This window comes from Acartia tonsa, chromosome 3 (genome assembly GCF_053477335.1).
Source record: "Acartia tonsa isolate MP-2025a chromosome 3, ASM5347733v1, whole genome shotgun sequence".
In the NCBI taxonomy this organism is placed as follows: domain Eukaryota; kingdom Metazoa; phylum Arthropoda; class Copepoda; order Calanoida; family Acartiidae; genus Acartia; species Acartia tonsa.
In genome coordinates this window covers 45,240,300-45,263,010 of record NC_137262.1, presented here as the reverse complement: position 1 = coordinate 45,263,010, position 22,711 = coordinate 45,240,300, and the positions used below count along the sequence as shown (strand labels likewise).

General features: G+C 31.7%; 1 protein-coding gene across 3 annotated transcripts; it reads left to right on the top strand.

The window, feature by feature from the left end:
- Positions 1 to 4,258: 4,258 nt before the first annotated feature.
- LOC145314324 (piRNA biogenesis protein EXD1-like) lies at positions 4,259 to 22,706 on the top strand. Of its 3 annotated transcripts, none has more exons than XM_080154196.1 (15): positions 4,259 to 4,347; positions 4,470 to 4,533; positions 4,920 to 4,997; positions 5,454 to 5,563; positions 6,082 to 6,149; positions 6,748 to 6,821; positions 7,146 to 7,281; positions 7,592 to 7,664; positions 7,854 to 7,917; positions 8,389 to 8,484; positions 13,009 to 13,078; positions 13,511 to 13,570; positions 13,722 to 13,756; positions 13,860 to 14,530; positions 15,174 to 15,296. In XM_080154196.1, the coding sequence occupies exons 1-14, from the start codon at positions 4,266 to 4,268 to the stop codon at positions 13,897 to 13,899; spliced, it is 1,050 nt and encodes a 349-aa protein (XP_080010322.1). In that variant the 5' UTR covers positions 4,259 to 4,265; the 3' UTR covers positions 13,900 to 14,530; positions 15,174 to 15,296. The 3 variants fall into 3 exon arrangements, with proteins under 3 accessions (XP_080010322.1, XP_080010321.1, XP_080010323.1); XM_080154195.1 differs by having other exon boundaries at positions 4,434 to 4,533; XM_080154197.1 differs by lacking the exons at positions 4,259 to 4,347; positions 4,470 to 4,533; positions 4,920 to 4,997; ... (8 more) ...; positions 13,511 to 13,570; positions 13,722 to 13,756 and adding exons at positions 15,718 to 15,754; positions 15,978 to 16,116; positions 16,714 to 16,788; ... (1 more) ...; positions 21,208 to 21,298; positions 21,734 to 22,706 and having other exon boundaries at positions 13,777 to 14,530.
- Positions 22,707 to 22,711: the final 5 nt, after the last annotated feature.

Below are 22,711 nucleotides of genomic sequence, written 5' to 3'. Positions count from 1 at the left end.
GATCGAAATTCGAATTCTAAGTGTCAATTGCTCACTGATTACGAGATGGTTGCATTAAACCCCCCCCCCCCCTTATTTTATTCTTGAGGTGCTATAACCCAGTTCTTGCATAGTTTCCTTAGCTAATTAAATATTTATTTATATTTATATTTAAATTAAGACCATTTAGAGACTTATAAAAATATAACACCTTAGAAGTCCAAAATCAGTGAAATAAATGAAAATGATATATCAAGTTTTCTTTGACATATTACTTTTTTAAAGTCTCTAAATTAGGTCTAGTTGATGCTTAGGCTGTGTGTGATAAATGTATATTATTAGGGATATGTGAAAATATTCCTAGCAGTTTTAAATTAAATTTCGTGCAATGTTTATATATAACAAAATATTTATTGATTTTTTTTACGACAATATGGTAAAATTGCAAGAAAACCCAAATTAAAGAAGAATAAAGAATATTTTATAAAACACTGGGAATACATAGAAACAATACACGATTCTTTATATTTGAAATGCTAGATATCTGTCTTTTTTCTGTATTTATACAGGAACTTAGGGAAACAACGCTATATCCCTGATAACTTTTTTTATTAGAGATCAGTTATTAGAAAAAAATTTAAAATGAGAAAAATTAGGAAATTCTAGCAACCTTGCACACTTTTTATATCCATCCAAAAATATTACAAAACCAGTTAATATATCTAAATGTCTTTAATTATCATTTAAAATCCTGAAAATTTTAAAATTATTTGACATTTAGCTTATAAAAGCATTTGAAACTTTTTTTATGCAAAAAAGCTTTTTTTTATCTTTTTTAGGATTTATTTTTGTTATTTATTCCTTTGTTTATGTATTATGTAATGGATTTATTGTTGTAACTTAATTTATTTGATTTGCTTATTAAAAGGGTGTATTGTTATTTAAGTCATATGATATCATTTGTTTCAATGAAACAATTTTGATGAAATTATTCTCATAACCTTTTTTTGTTTTGTTGTTGTTATGATCTCAGTCTTCTAACTTCAAACTAATTTTTAGGCTTTTATTAATATCTTTTAAAAGAATAGATTATTTTTTAAGCAATACTTATTCTAATTATTATATCTAATTCTTCTACCTAATGATGTAAGCAAGTGGATTTGGGAGGATCAGAGGGGAAATTGCCTTTCACATAGGCGACCAATCCAACTTTCCCATAATACATCTCTGTGCACGGCGCACGCGCACACTTCTATCATTCCTATGCATAATAAAAGAGTGGTTTCTAATGTTGATATAAGGGGGGGGGAAGTTTGTACACTTATAGGAAATGAAATTCAGTACCAAAGTTTGGGAGGGTCGTATGGGCTTGTTTTTAAAGTTATCAACCTAATTCTTTTTGTAGGCTCTCTTACATGACTTGATATACACGGAAAACTTTGAAAATTGAATTTCGGTACTTTCCTTCTAGGGGCTTGTGGAGCAAAAGACCCCCCAAAACACTAAAAATATGAGTTCTGACCTTATTTTTAAAGATATCGACCTGATTTTTTCTTTATAATACTTTTTTAACATACCCGAATCAACGAACCATTACAGATTTCATTTTGGGACTTTCCTTCTAGAGGCTTGTGGAGCAAGAGACCCCCAAAACACAAAAATATGAGTACTGGGCTTATTTTTGAAGATATCGACCTGATTTTTTTTTATAATACTTTTTTAACTTAACCGAATTAACGAACCAATACAGATTTCATTTTGGGACTTTCCTTCTAGGGGCTTGTGGAGCAAGAGACCCCCAAACACAAAAATATGAGTACTGGGCTTATTTTTGAAGATATCAACCTGCTTTTTTTATTTAAAAATAATACTTAAACATAACCGAATCTACGAACCTTTACAGATTTCATTTTGGGACTTTCCTTCTAGGGGCTTGTGGAGCAAGAGACCCCCAAAAATCATAAAAATATGAGTTGTGGGCTTCTCTTTTAAGATATCAACCTTATTTTTTTATATAATAAAAAAATACTATTCTAACATAACCGAATCTACGAACCATTACAGATTTCATTTTGGGACTTTCCTTCTACGGGCTTGTGGAGCAAAAGACCCCAAAAACACTGAAAATATGAGTTCTGTGCTTATTTTTAAAGATATCAACCTCATTTTTTATATAAAAATACTATTTTAACATAACCGAATCTACGAACCATTACAGATTTCATTTTGGGACTTTCCTTCTAGGGGCTTGTGGAGCAAAAGACCCCAAAAACACTAAAAATATAAGTTCTGACCTTATTTTTAAATATATAAACCTGATTTTTTTAGGAACATTTTTTTTTATCATAACCGAACTAAGAAACCATTACAGATTTCATTTTTGGACTTTCCTTCTAGAAGCTAGTGGGGCAAAAGACCACAAAAAATATTTTTAGAGATATTGAGCTGATTTTTTTTTCATGAAAACTTTTTTCACATGTTTGAACTAGGTAGCCACTAATAATTTCATTTTGGCACTTTCCTCTTAGGGGAAAGTAGGGTAAAACACCTCCAAAACAAAATAAATTGAGTTCTCAGGTTATCATTTTTTTAGTGTTTTGGGAGTCTTTTGCTCCACAAGCCCCTAGAAGGAAAGTCCCAAAATGAAATCCTTAATGGTTTCTTAGTTCGGTTATGTTAAAAAAGTATTATTTTAAGATCAGGTTGATATCTTTAAAAATAAGCTCAGAACTCATATTTTTAGTAGTTTTGGAATCTTTGCTCCACTAGCCCCTAGAAGGAAAGTCTCAAAATGAAATCTGTAATGTTTTCTTAATTTGGTTATGTTCTGAGTTCTGAGCTTATTTTTTAAGATTACCTGAGAACTCAATTTATTTTGGTTTGAAGGTGTTTTACCCTACTTTCCCCTAAAAGGAAAGTGCCAAAATGAAATTATTAGTGGCTACCTAGTTCAAACATGTGAAAAAAGTTTTCATGAAAAAAAATCAGCTCAATATCTCTAAAAATATTTTTTGGGGGTCTTTTGCCCCACTAGCTTCTAGAAGGAAATTCCCAAAATGAAATCTGTAATGGTTTCTTAGTTCAGTTATGTTAAATAAGTGTTCCTAAAAAATCAGGTTGATTTATTTAAAAATAAGGTCAGAACTCATATTTTTAGTGTTTTTGGGGTCTTTTGCTCCACAAGCCACTAGAAGGAAAGTCACAAAATGAAATCTGTAATGGTTCGTAGATTCGGTTATGTTAAAATAGTATCTTTATTTAAAAAATCAGGTTGATATCTTTAAAAATAAGCTCAGAACTTATAATTTTAGTGTTTTTGGGGTCTTTTGCTTCAGAAGCCCGTAGAAGGAAAGTCCCAAAATGAAATCTGTATAGGTTCGTAGATTCGGTTATGTTAAAATAGTATTTTTATATAAAAAATCAGGTTTATATCTTAAAAAAGAAGCCCACAACTTACATTTTTATGATTTTTGGGGGTCTCTTGCTCCACAAGCCCCTAGAAGGAAAGTCCCAAAATGAAATCTGTAATGGTTCGTAGATTCGGGTATGTTAAAATATTATTTTTATATAAAAAAAAGCAGGTTGATATCTTCAAAAATAAGCCCAGTACTCATATTTTTGTGTTTTTGGGGTCTCTTGCTCCACAAGCCCCTAGAAGGAAAGTCCCAAAATGAAATCTGTAATGGTTCGTTAATTCGGTTATGTTAAATAAGTATTATAAAAAAAATCAGGTCGATATCTTCAAAAATAAGCCCAGTACTCATATTTTTGTGTTTTGGGGGTCTCTTGCTCCACAAGTCCCTAGAAGGAAAGTCCCAACATGAAATCTGTAATGGTTCGTTGATTCGGGTATGTTAAAAAAGTATTATAAAGAAAAAATCAGGTCAATATCTTTAAAAATAAGGTCAGAACTCATATTTTTAGTGTTTTGGGGGGTCTTTTGCTCCACAAGCCCCTAGAAGGAAAGTACCGAAATTCAATTTTCAAAGTTTTCCGTGTATATCAAGTCATGTAAGAGAGCCTACAAAAAGAATTAGGTTGATAACTTTAAAAACAAGCCCATACGACCCTCCCAAACTTTGGTACTGAATTTCATTTCCTATAAGTGTACAAACTTCCCCCCCCCTTAGTAACATTACGGTACGCTTTTATATGATATCAACTTTAGAAACAATCTTAAGTGTAGCAATCTGCAAAAGTCTAGGATTTCTGTGATTATTTGTGTGGAAATTAAATTTTTATTGTTTTTTCTTTAAAAAATTGTTGTTGTTTCAGAAAACAAAAAAATGGCTGCCCAAAATAGTGATTTCAGCAGGGATGGGAATGAATTGAGGAGATCAAAGTCTCTTTTTAGTATGGTTGGGCCAGGTACTTTTTTATGGTACCCAATATAAGTAAATTATATTTTAAGTAAATAAAAAGATCGCTTTATCCTTATTTTTATCGACTATTAGTATATGGAGAAGACATGCCGGTTTTAAAAACTTCAGAAGAGGATAAACGAGGTTTTAGACTGCCCATGGTTATTCCGACTAGCGAGCTCCAGGTTTCAAGGTTTATCTTTTTTAAGTTTGAAAATTTAAAAGTAATATTGACTATAAATGAACAAGAATCATGACAATATCCTTAAGTAGCGAAGCATAAAAAATATTAGATGGGCAAATAGAAAAAGTTGTCATTTGAAGGGAAACAAAGAGATATAATGCACGAAAAAATTCAGCTGGATATCTTAAATGGAAGCTGAGAAAATCATATTACTGACGAACGAACAGGCAATGGGAACTATAGAGTAGCTTCGCCACCAAAAATAAAATTGATATACTTCAAAATAGAGTTCAAGTTATCATTTAAATCTATTAAAATAAAAAAAAGTTGTTAACGTAATTTGAACTTGGGGTGAGGATTCTTATTTAAAAAAAATAATCTTTATGTTAACCTAGCCATCCCACCATCCCCGAGGTGAGACAGTTTGTCTGGAATGATCCCTTTTCTCCACCATCACTAAATATTCCTAGAATGTAAGTTTACATTTAAGAGTGCAACCGTGGCTTTATACAATTTCCAGTCCCTCCCACTTTTTGGTAGGTACCTATTGTGGATATTTCGCAATATGGGTAAGTATGAAGAAAAAATATATATAAAGTTTTAGCTCTCTGTGTTGTTTTTAAAAGTCCTTCTAGGCAGGGAAAAGGGAAACAATTCTAAAGGAAAATTATTGCACAACCCCCCTTCCCTTTTCCTCTTCTTCTTACCCACCCCTCTTCAATTACACGAAAATACAAAATATACCCCCCCACCATACTTTAAAAGGTTTCGTGATTTCTTGTAGAATTGATTGTAAGAATAGCTACCCCTGCCTTCTAGGAAACTTAATTTAAGTACATAACAGCGGGCTTTCAACAATGCATGTAGCTAGCCAGTATTCCTTTTATTTAAAAGATATTTTATTTACCAATTTAATGCTTTCCTTACAGGGTGTATCTAATTGATACACTTGGAGATCTATTCGACTATGCTCTACAGGAGCTTGCAAAATCTACAGAGCTGGGAATCAAACTAGAAGGCAAAGAAATACATAGATTTGGTAAGAATAAGTAGCATTTTAAAGATCAAAGTAAGTTGTAACAAGTTACCATATAGTACTTTAAATAAACTTAATTACAATCCCCATTTTTAATTTTTGTTTTACGATAAGCTATAGATAAAGAAAATGTGGGAGTGTTGTATATTTTTAGAGGACATTTCGCTTGGATAGGTAGTTGTGTTATTATTACTCTCCCTAAAACAGATATATACCTCTCAAGAGCTTCCTTTAAAAGACAACTCAATTGGTACAGTAGTTGGCGACAGCCAATAGTTTACAGACATACATCCTACCTCTTTAATATTAGGCTAATAAACAAAGATTTATATGAAATAATAACACTGACTACTTACAAGTATCAATAACCATTAAAGAGGGGGTGTTTAATGCAACCATCTCGTAATCAATGCGCAAATGGCACTTAGAATCTGAATTTCGTTATGAAACTTGACATGAGTGATTCCCCCCCCCCTTCCCCCCTCCTTTAAATATTGGATTATCATTACTTTATTATTAAGGTCACTTATGTACAATTGCTTTGTCAACAAGAGAAACTGTTTTTATTTTTGATGTTCAACAACTCAAGGAAAGTTTTTTTTATAAGAATTTCAAATATTTATTGACTAGGTTACTATTTTTTTAATTGGCAGAAAAGTTGAATAATATTCTTTCTCGTATTCATTCGAATCCGGTGGATAGGAACCGGTTCTCATCCATACGAAAAAACTATGTCTAGCATCGTATTATATCCAGCTTTCTACGAATATTGAAATTTACAATCATGAGATTAAAACTAGTTTTTTAGCCCCTAGGTGCCGAAGCCGTTTATAATACGATGCGAGAATAGTTATTTCTCGCATCGTATTATAAACGGATTTCCGCGGATATAGAATGTACAATTTTAAGATTAAAACCAGTTATTTTAGCCCTGAGGTGCCGAAGGCACAGGCAAAAAAAACTGGTTTTAATCTTATGATTGTACATTTCTACATTCGTAGAAAGCTGGATATAATACGATGCTAGACATAGTTTTTTCGTATGCATGAGAACCGGTTCCTATCCACCGGATTTGAATGAATACGAGAAATCAAATAACTATTCTTGCGTCGAATATATCTATAACTGAGTTATATAGGAATTAATATTTTGAAGAAAATCTTAGAAAAACTAAAGAAATTCTATAGACAAGATGTTTTAAATATGGATTGGGATATATTCTGGAAAGCTCTGATATTGTTAAAGTTTGTCATGATTCCAGGTAATTATTTTACAGAAAATTTTTAAATATGTTAATTAATAGATTACTGTTTTGTTGTCTGTCCTTTAAGATCTTGCGACTGAATCTATTGAGTTCTCTTTCTCAGGGAAGCTTTATAAAGGTACTGGATATGCTTTTAATTATTTTTTGCCTTGCTGCATGAAAATGTTATACCTATTACCTTACTTTCATGGTCGGACTCACAAGCTTTGTTATCACAAAAATATCAACGATGTATAGGTAGTAAGATCAATATTTTTATAATGATACCAAAATATTATATACAAATGCCATGCCTTGTTAATAATATTTTGAAATATTAAGAGGAACGAGTGACATATTAAAGAACAAGTACGATGTTATTCTAAACAACGTATTCGATACAAGCATAGCTGATATGACGTTCTACAAGTCACTCAATGAGGATGGTTTGATTCCTAAGTATCTACGCAGTTATCAGGTAAGAAAAAATTTTCCAGTATGGCTTGGAAACCGATTATAATGTCCGCAGGATTAGAACCGATTCTTAGTCATACTGAATAATTTTGTATTCTACTATATTACAAATAATTTTACACGAAAACTAAAATAAAAATCATTAGATTAAAGCAAGCTTTGTTAGACGTACCTTTGGCCTCTCGGGTCTAACAAAACTGTTTTAAATGATTTTACATTTTAATATCCGAGGAAAAATATACGTTCGTTAGTAAAAGTATAAATTTCTTTCCTTTTTGTTTTACAAAAAGTCTTGATTAAGGAATTATCTTTAGACCTTGTGTATTGAGTATTTGGGAGTGCCTACTGCTTCCTTGTTCTATAATCCTGTTAGATCCAATAATATAGGTATGTATTTTGAAAAGCATAATATAATAGTTCTATATATTGTTCATTATCTTAAAATTAATTTTTATGGTGGTTAGACGTATGAACTCTTCTATGTTTTACTTACTTAATTTAACAATTAAATTATACAAAAAATATAGGTAATTTAGGTAGCTATTTTTGATTTATTTATGTTATTATTTTTCATAGAGAATGATAGCTCTCTATTTTGGGAAGATCCAATCACAAATAAGATGATACTCGCTCTTGCAAGGTAATAACTCATATATTTGATGCTTTTAAGCAAAAATTACTTTTACTTTTTTGCCAGACGCATGAAAAATAGTGAGTTCAGTGTGTGTGTGTGTGTGTGTGTGTGTGTGTGTGTGTTTATGGGAGGGGGGGGGGGGGGTAGATGCAACTTGGTATAATATTAGAAATGCATTGCACATATTTCATTAAAAAGTTGATTAAAACATGCAAAAAATTTCCGCTGGATTAAAATCGGTTTTGTATCGTATTTCACCGCATTTTCCACTTCCACGAATAATAAAATAATAATCATTAAGCTTATTCCTGTTTTGTTGGTCCGATTCGTCGCCCCCTCGTGGCAACCAAAACTGGTATTTTTGAATCCAATCACTTTTTAATTTGCTATTCGTGGAAAAATGTCAATACGGTAAATAAGAAATATTGAAAATGAAAGGTAATTTTGTGTCAGGCATTTATTAAAACTTGTAATCAGGAACTGTATGTACCTTTTGCCATTGAAAGACATTTGTGAGAAAGCTTTGGTTGTTCATTTTAACAAGGCCACACAACTCTTTCTGGACAAATTAAGGTAACAACTTTATAACTTTACAATTAAAATATTTGATAAAGGTTGGTCATATTTTGCGTAAATCCTTAAAGTTGGGCGTTGGGTTGTAGTCAAATGCTCTTATCAAGTCAGTGTTCTTTATTATTACTAAATGTAGTTCACCCAACACCTAACTTTACGCAATTACGCGAAAAAAAATTACTCTCTTTTAAGATGACATTTTACAATATTAATACCTATCATGAAAAGATTGTTTTTGATTGATGATATATTGAGTTAAAAAGCAGATTTTTTGCTTTTACAAAACCTAAAGCATAAAGCCATACTGACGGACCAAAGAAGATAAAGTATAGAATAGAATCCAGGTAGAAGGTTCTGCCTGGCTAGCCTGAAATAAAATTGGACCATTTGAAAGACCAAAACGGCTACAAGGCTGTTAGTAAATAACATGATTTCAGTAATTATTCAGAAAAAATATTCAAAATAAATTCCTATTCCAATAATTTACTAAAAGCCTTGTAGCCAAGCTTCCAGCTTTATCTTCCCTATTCACAATGGATTAAAAAGGAATTTGATGTGCATTTAAGCCTTAAAAAATTTAATTATGTAAGAAAATTTACAAAAAAATTGGTCTCGGTATTTATATTATAAAACTAGGTTGCGCTCTTATGTGTGTTTTTAAACAGCTGATTTATACATGATAGCAACTACATCCATACATTAACTTGTGGTAGGGGGGGAGGGGTGAAGAAGGGGCTGTACCCATTTAACTGTCCCTTGAAAATTACAAATGTGGTCAATCATACTTACCAAAATTAAAACAACATATTGTTAAGTAACTTTTCATCTTTGTCTAAATCGACCAAGCAGCTAATACTGTCTCACTTCAATAAGAGGTGTATATCATAGGTGTTAGTCTTAATCAGATACTTATGTTTAAGGGTCAATAATTACCTTCTGAATGCTTAAAATTATTCTAAATAGTTCTAAAGTCAAGCGTCACTGTGGGCTACAATTGAATCAAGACAAAAGTAAGTGCCGAGCCCTGGGACCTATGTAGGGTGAAAATAGACATAAATCCTTGATGATTCCAGGTGGACACAAAATATTTTAGCGGGGTCTTTTGGTTTTTTTTCAATTTAAAGTTCTGAAAAAAAATTGAAAAAAATATGAAAATCTTTAATAAAAAACAAACAAAAAATAATTTTCAATATTTTTTTTTACTAAAAGATACAAACAACTTATATAAATACTATAAGCTTTAAAAAAATCACAATTTTCAAATTTAGACTTTCAATATAAAGATTTGTAGAAAAAACCTAAAAACAAATTCTAACATATTTCTGATCAACATAGCAATAAAACGCCTTTTGCAAAATCTTTATCATCAAAAATAAATAGAACTTACTAAAGACTTTTTTTCATTTAAACTTATACTTTTCACATTAATTAACTTTAAAGATTGATTTTTTCTAAAAGAAAGGTTGCGTGATTTTTTTATTCATAATTAATTGCCTAATTTTGAGATTCAGATAAAAAACCTTACTGCTTTATATCATTGGATACTCTACTAGCAGCGGCTACGCCTCTAGAGGCATATAGGGACCCTTAGGTTGGGGGGGAAGACGAACCCCCCCTGACAATTTAAGTTTTTTTTAATGAAAAAGTTAAAAACATTTATTTTGGAGAGTTGATTCTCTTGGGATAGTGATGGTACCCTTCCCCAAAATAGTAATAAGCCTTACCAGGACATATAAGAAGCTACCATGTAAAGAAGAACCATATTGGTTCAGTGGTTAGTGAGATCCCTTGGTGCACAAAGACTCACATAGAACGTGTTACTTTTTTATAAAGATACATACATATATACAAAGAAACTCTACAATCAGAGTATGTCTGTTTGTTCATCTGTCTGTATAGAAACATTACAGAATATATTTATTTGGTACTAGCGGCTACGCCCCTAGAGGCCTTTAGGGGCACTTGAGAGGGGAAGAAGTTGTTGAATTCTACAACTAGATTTTTATTTTAGACTTAAAAAGAAAAAGTTAATTTTTTGTGTGTGAAATGGGGTCCTTTTTTAGGGGTTGATTTCTCCTAGGATGGTGGAGGTACCCTCCCAAAATAAGTTATAAACCTTCCAAGAACCAATGAGAAGCTACATAGAAAAAAAGAGAACCATTGATCATTCTTAATTACTATTCAGGGATCTAAAGGGATAAGACAATGACCGCTAAATTGATTTACATTCCCAAATATGATACATGGATAACCCTTCTGTATGTTTCAGTTAATGGTTGAAATGTTGGGCACTTAATTTAATAATCCAACCAAACAAAAATCGCAACAGGTCCCCTAAGTAGTTAAGCCAACGAATAACAAATTCCTATATTAAACTATGGGGACTAGTCTAATAAACAGCCCATTGTCCCATCTCGCTCTGATTAATATATTTTTGTATCTGTATGTTACACTTGCTATTTTCTGGGGGGAAGTTGACCCCTTCCCTACTTTCAGTTTTAGTATGTAAAAGAAAAAGTTTTTTTTAAATGTTGGGTAGGAACTAATTTTTTCTAAACTCAAAACTTCTCAGGACCATGAAAAACTTGAACCAAGAAGAACTATATCAGTTAAGCGGTTACAAAGAATCTTCGGTACCGACAGACACCCTTACACACACACACACAAACAGACAGACACAGAAACTGTTACTTTTATATAAGGATTAATAGACACTAAACTACTCCTTAGTATGTTGATCCTATTATCAGTCTAAAAGATAGGTCAATAAAGAAGAACCAAATTGGTCCAGCGGTTAGCAAGAACTTTAGGCACAGACAGAAAAAACACACGGACATCCTATCTTTTTTAAACAGGGATATAACTTTTAAACGATAGAAAATTTTTTTTTTTCCAGATGATATATTCTCCCTGCTTTAAAGCACTATTTATGATACAAAATAGATTGAGTCTGTTTGTCCATCTTTCTGATGCTTAAGAACTGATATGGTTCTTTTTTTACTTTACTATGTAGCTTCTCATTGGTCCTTGGAAGGTTTATAACTTTTTTTTGAGAAAGAGAAGAGAAATCGCCCCTTAAAAAAGGACCACAACACACAAAAAAAAACTTTTTCTTTTTAAGCCTAAAATAAAAATATAGTTGTTGAATTCAACCACTTCTTCCCCTCTCAAGTGCCCCTAAAGGCCTCTAGGGGCGTAGCCACTAGTACCAAATAAATATATTCTGTAATGTTTTTATACAGACGGATGAACAAACAGACATACTCTGATTGTAGAGTTTCTTTGTATATATGTATGTATCTTTATAATAAAGTAACACGTTCTATGTGAGTCTTTGTGCACCAAGAGATCTCACTAACCACTGAACCAATATGGTTCTCCTTTACATGGTAGCTTCTCATATGTCCTGGTAAGGCTTATTACTATTTTGGGGAAGGGTACCATCACTATCCCAAGAGAATCAACTCTCCAAAATAAATGTTTTTAACTTTTTCATTAAAAAAATCTCAAATTGTCAGGGGGGGTTCGTCTTCCCCCCCAACCTAAGGGTCCCTATATGCCTCTAGAGGCGTAGCCTCTGCTAGTAGAGTATCCAGTGATATAAAGTAGTAAAGTTTTTTATCTGAATCTCAAAATTAGGCAATTAATTATGAATAAAAAAATCACGCAACCTTTCTTTTAGAAAAAATCAATCTTTAAAGTTAATTAATGTGAAAAGTATAAGTTTAAATGAAAAAAAGTCTTTAGTAAGTTCTATTTATTTTTGATGATAAAGATTTTGCAAAAGGCGTTTTATTGCTATGTTGATCAGAAATATGTTAGAATTTGTTGTTAGGTTTTTTCTACAAATCTTTATATTGAAAGTCTAAATTTGATAATTGTGATTTTTTTAAAGCTTATAGTATTTATATAAGTTGTTTGTATCTTATAGTAAAAAAAAATATTGAAAATTATTTTTTGTTTGTTTTTTATTAAAGATTTTCATATTTTTTTCAATTTTTTTTCAGAACTTTAAATTGAAAAAAAACCAAAAGACCCCGCTAAAATATTTTGTGTCCACCTGGAATCATCAAGGATTTATGTCTATTTTCACCCTACATAGGTCCCAGGGCTCGGCACTTACTTTTGTCTTGATTCAATTGTAGCCCACAGTGGCGTGTTACACTACAATACATTATTTTAAATCATGAAGATCAAATAAATTTTTAATAGTATATATTAGATTTTGATAAAAATTAAATTTTGTCCAACTAGTCATTGTGATTTGTACTTCAACATTATTGTCTTTAATGCGCAAGTCAAAGATTCCTTCAAATTTCCCAGAAATTTTTTAGGGTTTTCACTTCTATTCCTCCTTATTCTATGTGACGGACCAAGAAAATTATAAACTGGTACAAGGAATCTTTAATAAAATTTAAGCTGTCTATCTTGAATAGTAGCTTAGAAATCACGTTTCCCTAATTCAGTGTCGTACAGACAGTCTGACGGACATAGCTTTGCTACTAAAATATAAATATAATTTAGATTCTGTGAGAACTACGAGGCAGAGGTGCAGATTGAAGCTATGTCGAGGAAACCAGAGAAGATTCCTAAAGTATCATTTTGTTTTCAAAATACTATAAATGAAAAAAATGATATATTTTTGGAACATTCAATTAATGAATTTTTGTCTATTACAAATCTATAATGGGAAAAGATGGTTGCGGGTAAAATCCGTAAAAGTGTGTGTTTTAAGGTTTAAAAATAGTAGAAGAACGATAATATTCACTAAATATGTGTACTTCTTATCGAAAAGAACTATAGACAATATTTTTTTTTTTAAGTTAAATTTTTATCTTTCTACTACTGCTTTTAACTTGAAACACACAACCTTTCTTTAAAATCTATTTCTGTATGTACGATGTACTAATTTTACACACCCTTTTTTAAAGATCTGGCGCAGTTCGCGGTAAAATATTGCTGGATGGATATAAACGATCCCATGATCTTTTCAATGTAGATTAATTTGATTAGTTATTTTTTTCAGGATATGCAAAAAATCTTTAAACAATTCCCTAATAAAGAGAAAAAGGAAAAGAAATCGAAGGTAATGGGAATCTAATTAAAAAGGAATTTATAGATATCCTTATTTTTATTGATTTAAGAAAGAAACTGCTTCTGAAGATTTTTGTACATATTTTTTGAGAAATTTAACTAGGTAATAATTCATTGTATATATAATATATTCTATATTTTAGGATAAGCGAATTGAAGGGAAATTTATTCATCAGGAAAGAAGATTTTAATTTTAAGCAATTCAAATTAAAACTTACTATTTTACATTTAATACATAAGATCATCTTTAATTTGCATTAATTAAAATTCTTATTATAGGACGTGAGAGAATACTTACCTCATGCTATTTGTAGATTGTAAAACAAACATTTTTAGTATGCAGCTTTGGAAACGATTAATATCCACTAGATAAGAATCGGTTCTGAGCAATACCTACTGAAAAATCATGTTCAAATCGTATTATAGACAATTTTTCGATGTGATATATAACTATTACAACATTTACAAGTTTTTTAATTATTTGTAGGTAGGTACCTTGTTTACTAGTTGTATTTTGTTGTTTTTCTCAATCCTAACTACATCTGTCAGGGCTATATTTTTTTATTTTATACATTTTTTTTTACGCTTTAATCAAACCGGCTCCTAAACATGCAGGAAAAAAAATATTTTTTCAAATGAACTGTACCAGTGTCCACAGTTTTGTAAATAAGCGCATAGATGCTTAATCTTATTCTTGAGTGACCTAAAGTCATCTTCCATAATTTATATACAGCCGGAAAATGTCTTATTTGAAAATTGTGATTTGTGACTGACTTTTAGATGACCAGTAACTTGTTATTTTTTCACATGCCTTTTTTTATCATTTTATATTTTTTTTCAGATAAGTTAAATTATATTGAAAGTTGTAAAATGGGTGTGTTACCAACTCCTCGGAAGATAAAGATTCCTACCGGGGACTCTAACTCTGAAGCTTCAAGTGCCCCGCAAACAGGTCATTATATTTTGTTGTCAGCTCTACAGTTTATGCATATTTCTATGAATTATGGAAATCAAAGTTTCTCGAAATTTTCATTTGAATGCAGCGTTGGTAGACTAGTCATGGGATTGTGTTGGTGAAGATCTGTCATCAAATTCCTTAAATAAGATAACATTATTTAAAGGTGTATGTTTTAACGCAGCATAATAATCAACAATAAAACCTCATATACAATTAATAATAAGAGTAATACCACCTTTTTTACTTACCTAGGTATTATTCACAATTTAACTATATTTTTCCATAGTCTTTATTGATTAAAGGAAGTTTTTAAAGAAAGTGTGTCAGAATATTTTACAATGCTTAAAAAATACTTATGTATCGCATCGTATAACATACAGTACAGGTATCTGAGGATATTAAAATTAAAATTATAAGATTAAAACCAGTTTTGTTAGACCCGAGGGGACAAAGTCCCGGGCTAACAACACTGGTTTTAATTTTATAATATTTATTTTATTATTCGTAAAAAGTTGTAATTCGAAGCTATCCAATATGCTTTTTGAGTGTGGCTGAGAACCGGTTCTAATCCAGCAGATTTTGATCGGTTTCGAAGCCATACTGGAAAAGAAATGAAAAATTACCGCCTTAAATTTAGACGATGAGTCTGGCCGTGTTACCCCAGCTTCCAGTGTAGCTGGAGGTACTGCTGGCGGCCCGCAGCCACGTCCTGCGCCCACAGGTCTGGCTGCCCTGGTCGCCAAGAATATTGGATACAGGAAGGATTTTAATGTTCTTTAAGATTAAGACTAGACGAATTCTTTACATACCATTCATTATGTATATTAATGTATAGGTATATCAATGTAAAATCCAAATTTAAGATTTTCGCCAATTAGATGTATAATTTTCAAATTAATTTCTAACATTGCTTTTAAACTGATTGATATCTGCTGGAAATAGAACTGGTTCTCAGCCACACTAAAAATCATTTATAGCATTTACAGATAATATTCCACGAATAATATAATAAAAATCATTAGTTTGTTAAGTTGTTAACCCAAACCTTCGGTACCTTGGAGTTAACAAAACTGGTATTTTTATTTTAGTATCCGCGGAAAGCTGCCTATACTTAATACAATGCGATAATAAAATAACTTTTAAACAATAATATTTAACTTTAATCTTTCTTGAATACAGGAGGCATACTATGAAACTAGGAAGAAAAAGCAGGCAAAGGTAGCAATTTTTATTGTTGTTGATTGCAAAGGAAGCTCTATTCATGTCTTGGGATTGTTTATCTCCCCCCCACCTCCCATAAAGACTATTGGAGAAGCTTCTAGTAGATTATTAAACTAAATAGATAATTTTAGATACTGGCCGTTTAATGGAATAAACAAAATAAAAAAAAGACATAGTTGTTTGCAATTTGCCAGCCTTGAGAAACAATTTTCTTTATAAGATATGAGGAGGAGAAGATATTGATGGCAATCTACACGCCCGAGGCCGAGGACTTTGAGCCCATCAAGGTGGGACAGTTCAAATCAAAGTTTTCACAACTCATGGAGAACATGGCTGCTGTAGAGGATTTTATCAATCAGGTTAGTTGAAAGTTTTAATTTTCAACTGAATTAATTCGAAAAAAAATATTTAGAAATTACAGCTGTTTTTTGGGGGTTTACATAGTATCTATTTTTATACCCAGTCTTCCAAAAACAGCTGATTTTTTTTTCAAATTGATTCAGTTGTTGGTAACATCTATCTGCTAATTATTAAAGAAAATTGAAAAAGTGGCGATCCGATTGCTGCAATCTAGTAACATACTTGCTGTTGCGATTTATATAACATCTAGGCCCGGTGGTTGTAATATATTGTTCGCGGCAGATGTTTTGTGACAGCAGATTGTGTAAAAAAAAACTAGCTGTGGTGGCAGTGCTTTTACTTAAAGTATGAGTATTGTGACACCTACCCTTATTTTTATTTGTTTTTTTCTATGGTTAACCCCTGCTGTGTACTAAACCACGTGGGGATAACCAGTAACCAAAATATAACCTTACATTACTTGACCCAAAGTAATGAACAATCAAACGAAAAGTGTATCAGTGCTCAACAGGGTATTTTTTTGCTCTTTTGTAGCAACTTGGTTGTTAATATTTCTGACGCTATTGGCTGATATTCCAATACTGATTTTTGTGTAGGAGGAGGGAAAATACTTTACAATCCAAGAAGAAGTGGAGGAGGAGGAGGAAAAAATTGACGAAGAAAACGTCAAGGTAATATTATACAGAAGCATTGCATGCAGGGAAAAATATTTCATGCGAAAAAAGGGGGAGGCGGATGTGCCACTTTTTGAAACCAAAAGTAAAACGTGCATGATCTCAGCCCATATAAAAGGTTATAACTCTAAAATTCTGCACAGCAGTTGCTTTTGTGGAGGACAATATGGAACTGTGAAGAAACGGCGGCGGAATCGCCGCTTCTGCCGAAAATGCCGTTTCCCGCCGAATTTTTTTGCCAAATTAGACAGTTCTCAATCATCTGAGATAAACTTTTTTTCTCATAAAAATTTCCCTTAGGTATATTTTCACGTGACACTTTAAATATTTCAAACATGTCAATATTAAAAAAAATGTGTAAAATCTTACAAGTGTCAAGTGAAAATATAAGCGAAATTTTTATGAAAAAAAGTTTATCTCAGAAGATTGAAAATTGTCTAGGTATTATGGCGAGAAAAGGCAAAAAAAATCGGCGGGAAACGGCGGTTTTCGGCGGGAGCGGCGGTTCCGCCGCCGTTTCTTCACAGTTCCATATGGTTTACCACGAAAGCAACTGCAGTGTAGAATATTAGAGCTGTAACTTTTATGGGCTGAGATCATGCTTGTTTTACTTTTGGTATCAAAAAGTGGCACATCCGCCTACCCCCTTTAAACCCTAACTTTTATTCCAAGTTACATTTTAAATATTGTGCTCTTTACATTCAACTAGCGGCTACGCCCTAGGTTCTAGGGGCTAGAAACATAGCTTACAATCATCCCAAGACTAAAATCTGAAAATAGAATGGCCTAAAACCATTACAGGTGCTCTATGAAGCTTACCTAAAAAAGAGTCAGTATTTATAGAGCTTTTAAGCTACAGACAAAAAATTTACTATTCTATATAATAGGATATACAGTAGGGTGGGTCGATTTTGGAATTTCACATTAGTAGACATTGGCAAGGGTTACTGGGCCAATATAAAACACTGTAAAACTCGAAAGAGGTTTTTTAATCCAAAAACAACGGGCGCGCGGGGGGTTGAATATGTGCCCGCCCCCTTATAAAACCAAAAATTGAAATTCCTTCAAACACAGGCATGTTGCATATCAAAATGACCGCATTGAAATGCTGATTACAGATCTGAAAACCGTTTTGAATAATATTAATTCAGTCTGAAATGATTTTCAAATAACCTACTAAAATGAACAATTTTGACTAAATCAGCTGTTTTTAGGTACTTAATGAGATCTTATTCGAACTAGGAGCAATATTTTTCAAAACTAATTTCAGATTCGTAATCAGCATTTCAATGCGGTCATTTTGATATGCAACATGCCTGTGTTTGAAGGAATTTAAATTTTTGTTTTTATAAGGGGGTGGGTACTATTTATACCCCCCGCGCGCCGGCAGCCATAAGAGCCAAGTCACTTTTGAAACTTGAATGGGGATTATCATACATATATATGACTTCCACAACTTATGATAACAGTAAAATCTAAAAAAAGGGTGAAATGGGCCCACCCTAATATACAGTGTTTTTTTTTTATGAGAACTTTTTTGAAAGCAATTTTACCCCACTTATAGTCATCAGAATTTAATGATTAATGGCTTACCTATTTTCTTCTTTTTTTATAACCATTTATAGAACATCAAAAAAATATTTCAGTTTTTATTAAAAAAGTAGAGTAAAACAAAAAATTCAAAACCTAGGTGTCAACATCTAAAAATGGTTTTAGCGCATTTTTCTCATGCTCAAATCTTCTACCCTTTGCAAGAATGGCTGCAAAACGCTTCAAAGTTGAGATACAGAGTTAAAAATTGATACAAATACTTTTAGGGACATGTACTAGAACATATTAAAGTTTGAAGGCCATATCCCAACCAGGGAGAGAGTACTAGCCCCCCAAAGTGGACTACTGAAAATCCAATTTTTTTCTTGCAAAGGGTAGAAGATTTGAGCTTAAGAAAAATGCGCTAAAACCTTTTTTTAGATGTTGACACCTAAGGTTTGAATTTTTGATTTTACTGTACTTTTTAAATACAAACTGAAATATTTTTTTGATGTTCTAAAAATGGTTATAAAAAACGAAGAAAATAAGCCGTTAATCATTAAATTCTGATAACTATAAGTGGGGTAAAATTGCTTTCAAAAAAGTTCTCATAAAAAAACACACTGTATAATATATATATATATATATGTGCAGGAAGGATGCTATTTCCCCCTTGAGATATTAGGACGTCATACCAGGATAGTTATAGAGCAGCTGTAGCAATAAATTCTCCCTGTGTCTGTATTAGTAGGGTTAGATCAAGGTATCCACACAGTTCTATTATCTCAGTTACAGGGTCTCCGCTAAAGGGGGGTGGGACATTTAGTCTGGAATTGGAATAGTTCTGTAGTGGGAGTCTTGATGGGTATCCCTTAATGGAGTACATATTAGGATATAATAAAGAGTTAGAAACCTAATCTGCACCCATCTTAAGCTAGGCCCTAATCTTCCCCCCAATAGTGTATGGGTTAGTAAAAAAGAAGATATGTTATATAGCTTACAATATTTAGAGAACCTACCTGCCTACCTGCTATTTGAATCTGGCCAGTGGCCAGCCTAGTTCTCTAGAGAGCCGGCAGACATTATAATTAAGTGGTCTGAAAAAGTTAAAATCTTTAATTGCTGTTGCACCGCGAAATTACAATGTCTGCCGCAGTGAGCTGCAGGCAACCCTTTTGTTCTTCTCTGGTAACCTGAAAGTGTTAAATGCATTAGCCTACATGACAATACATATTATGTACATTTTAGGTCTCTATAAAAAAGGCATATGTTATAGTTTTCTTTCAAATGAATAATCCCTACATATTCGCAAGAGTTTTTTTTGTCTCTCTGCTTATAATCTCTCAAAACTTATAGTGCAATTGTTTGCAATATTTTTGAAGCTATGTGTATTTTTTCACTTTTTGATAACATTCACACAATAACCATTAGCCTGTCCCGGATTTGAAAAATTTTGTTAAAATTTTTGCCCCCAGCCATAATATAGTTGATTTATGCAAAATATTGACCCATGCAAAATATTTTTTCTGTAATGCAAAAATTGCGATGATACAAGCACTGCAAAGTTTTTAAAATTTTCAAAAAAGACCTGTTTTTAAAGCTCTTGTACCATCTCAATTTTAAAGATTTTTACAAAATTTCAATTCTAGTGTGTCTATACCTATAAACCTGAAATTTACCAAAAAAAATGGGGGCAGTCTCAATTCTAACATATAATGGAAGAAGGTGTAGCAAGTAATTTTCCAAAGTAAAAATTGCCAGATTTCATACATAAATAATGGGGTTGGGCTGGAATCGATAGATACAGATATCCGGCTGATTCATAATTCTGGATATCAAGTATTTAGAGTTATATTGACACACTAGAATTGAAATTTCGTAAAAATCTTTAAAATTGAGATGGTACAAACTTTTTAAAATCTGCAAAAAGACCGTTTTTAAAGCTTTTGATTCATCTCAATTTTAAAGATTTTTATGAAATTTCTATTCTAGTGTGTCAATATAAACCTAAATACTTGATATCCAGAATTATAGATCTGTATCCATCCAATCCAGCCTAACCCTATTATTTGTGTATGAAATCTGGCAATTTTTACTTTGAAAGATTACTTGCTACACCTTTGTCCTTCATATGTTAGAATTGAGACTGCCCCCATTTTTTTGGGTAAATTTCAGGTTTATTTTGACACACTAGAATTGAAATTTTTTAAAAATCTTTAAAATTGAGATGGTACAAGAGCTTTAAAAACAGGTCTTTTTGCAAATTTTAAAAATTTTGCAGTGCTTGTACCATCGCAATTTTTGCATTACAGAAAAAATATTTCGCATGGGTCATTATTTTGCATAAATCAACCATATAATGGCTGGGGGCAAAAATTTTAACAAAATTTTTCTAAAACGGGACAGGGTAATAACCATGACACTATGGTTTTGCTCATTTATGTTGTTCATTAACTCCTTACAAAATTTTGCATGGCTAATCACCATCAATGGGTTTAATTTAGAAGATACTTTTATAAATATTAGTTATGCGGTAAAGATTTAACTGTAATGCTTCTTATATTTGTTTAGGCTGACGCTGCTTATCTTAGAATCAGTAAGAATCTCCGCGCAGCTATGAAAACTAGATTTGCCATTGGGACTATTGAATTTTTGGAGGAAACTATCAACGAATACTTTTCAGAGGTAGATTTTGTATCATAAATTTTTAATGTTCATGATTTTGTGTTACAGAGGGGTGTCCCCCCTCCTCCCCTCTTTCCCCCACTCTCAATTTCTCCAATGTTATGGTCCTGTTTAGGAACTGCCTGATTTGTTTGTTACAAAAAAAGAAAAATTGTGGACCATTTATGATTCATTTTATTTCATTATCCATATACATTTTAGGACCCAACGAGAAAATTTGTGAGAGAACTGACCAGTTATGAACGTTTGATGGTCCATGCTCTGTCAAAATTCTACTCCCTCAACTCCCATAGTAAGTTGTTTTTAGATTGGTATCATCTCTGTAACTTTCCTCGCTGTATTGTATAATAGGTATACCTCCCGTCCCCAAGAAATTTTTTATCTCATATTAGAGTAAATGTAATTAGAGTACTTTGAGAGTCAAAGCTGTACATTGTATACCTACTTTATTTCTCTCTTACTTCCCTTTTGTAATGCTAGGGTGAGCTTATTGTTATTAGTAATGAATAAGCTTTATTTTCCTTCACTTCCCCCATCCCTTCTTTTTCACAATCATTCTGCTATCCTTTCCTTTCTGCTTCCCAATAACTACTGCTTCCCCATCCTTTCTGCTACCCCATCCCTTCTGTTTCATTTCTTATTTTGACTTTAACTTCTGCAAATTTCTAATTCTTTTTTATTCTCTTTTACTTTTCAGAATGGCTAACTATTAATTAATGTGTTTTAGGTTTTGACATGGATGGAAAGCGGCTGATAGAGGTTGAGAACCCAAGGGCAACATTCTGCAAGAAGGATCCTGGACTAGCCAAATATCTGCAAATGAAAAAAAATATGATTGCTGTTTAATATGAAAGCTATTGTAAGCTCATGTTAAACACCTCACGGTTGGATTGATAAGTAAAAGGAATATTTTTTTTCTTTAAATTGAGCATACACTAATATTCTACAACTTGTTCTAATCAATACTTTAAATCCTCTTACTTATCGCTCAATCTATGGATTTGATATTCCTAAACCTTACATTAGAATTGACTTATTAAAGTCATTAAAACTTAGCTAAAATATACTAACAGTATGTTGTTGACAAAATGCCTCAAAACTTCACTTCACAAAAGTAGAAAAATATAAAAAAATCACCATTTTCACCATAATTATTGTTATTATCATAAAAATCATGAACATGACCAGTTTAATAATAAATTATTTCAACTAAATTCTGTGCCATTTCAAAATTGCTATTAAATTTACCGTATCAATATTATAATTTTGTTGCCTTCTTTCTTGTAAAAGTAAATCAAGTAAAACAACATTAATTTAAAATGTACCATAATAAATTTTGGAATTTTTTGTTATTAACATTAAATTCTTATACATAACGTATTTATATTATAATTTATTTGCCTAATCAAATATTCAAGTAAACAACATTAATTTACACAATTAAAAACGTACCATTTTCTATTATTTTTAATTTCATAGTTGATTTTCACAATTTTATCTACCTATCAATAAAAGGTCATTTATTTAAATGTAAAAAAAAATTTTTGTTACAATCAAGTAAGCTCAAATTCAAAGATTCTTATCAAATAAAAATATTGTAAACCAGTGATTTTTAAATATGTTTATTAACAGAGAAATATATGTTAAATTAAAGTAAAAACTTCGCACTTTCATTGTATTGTTAAAACTGTTAAATTTTCAGATA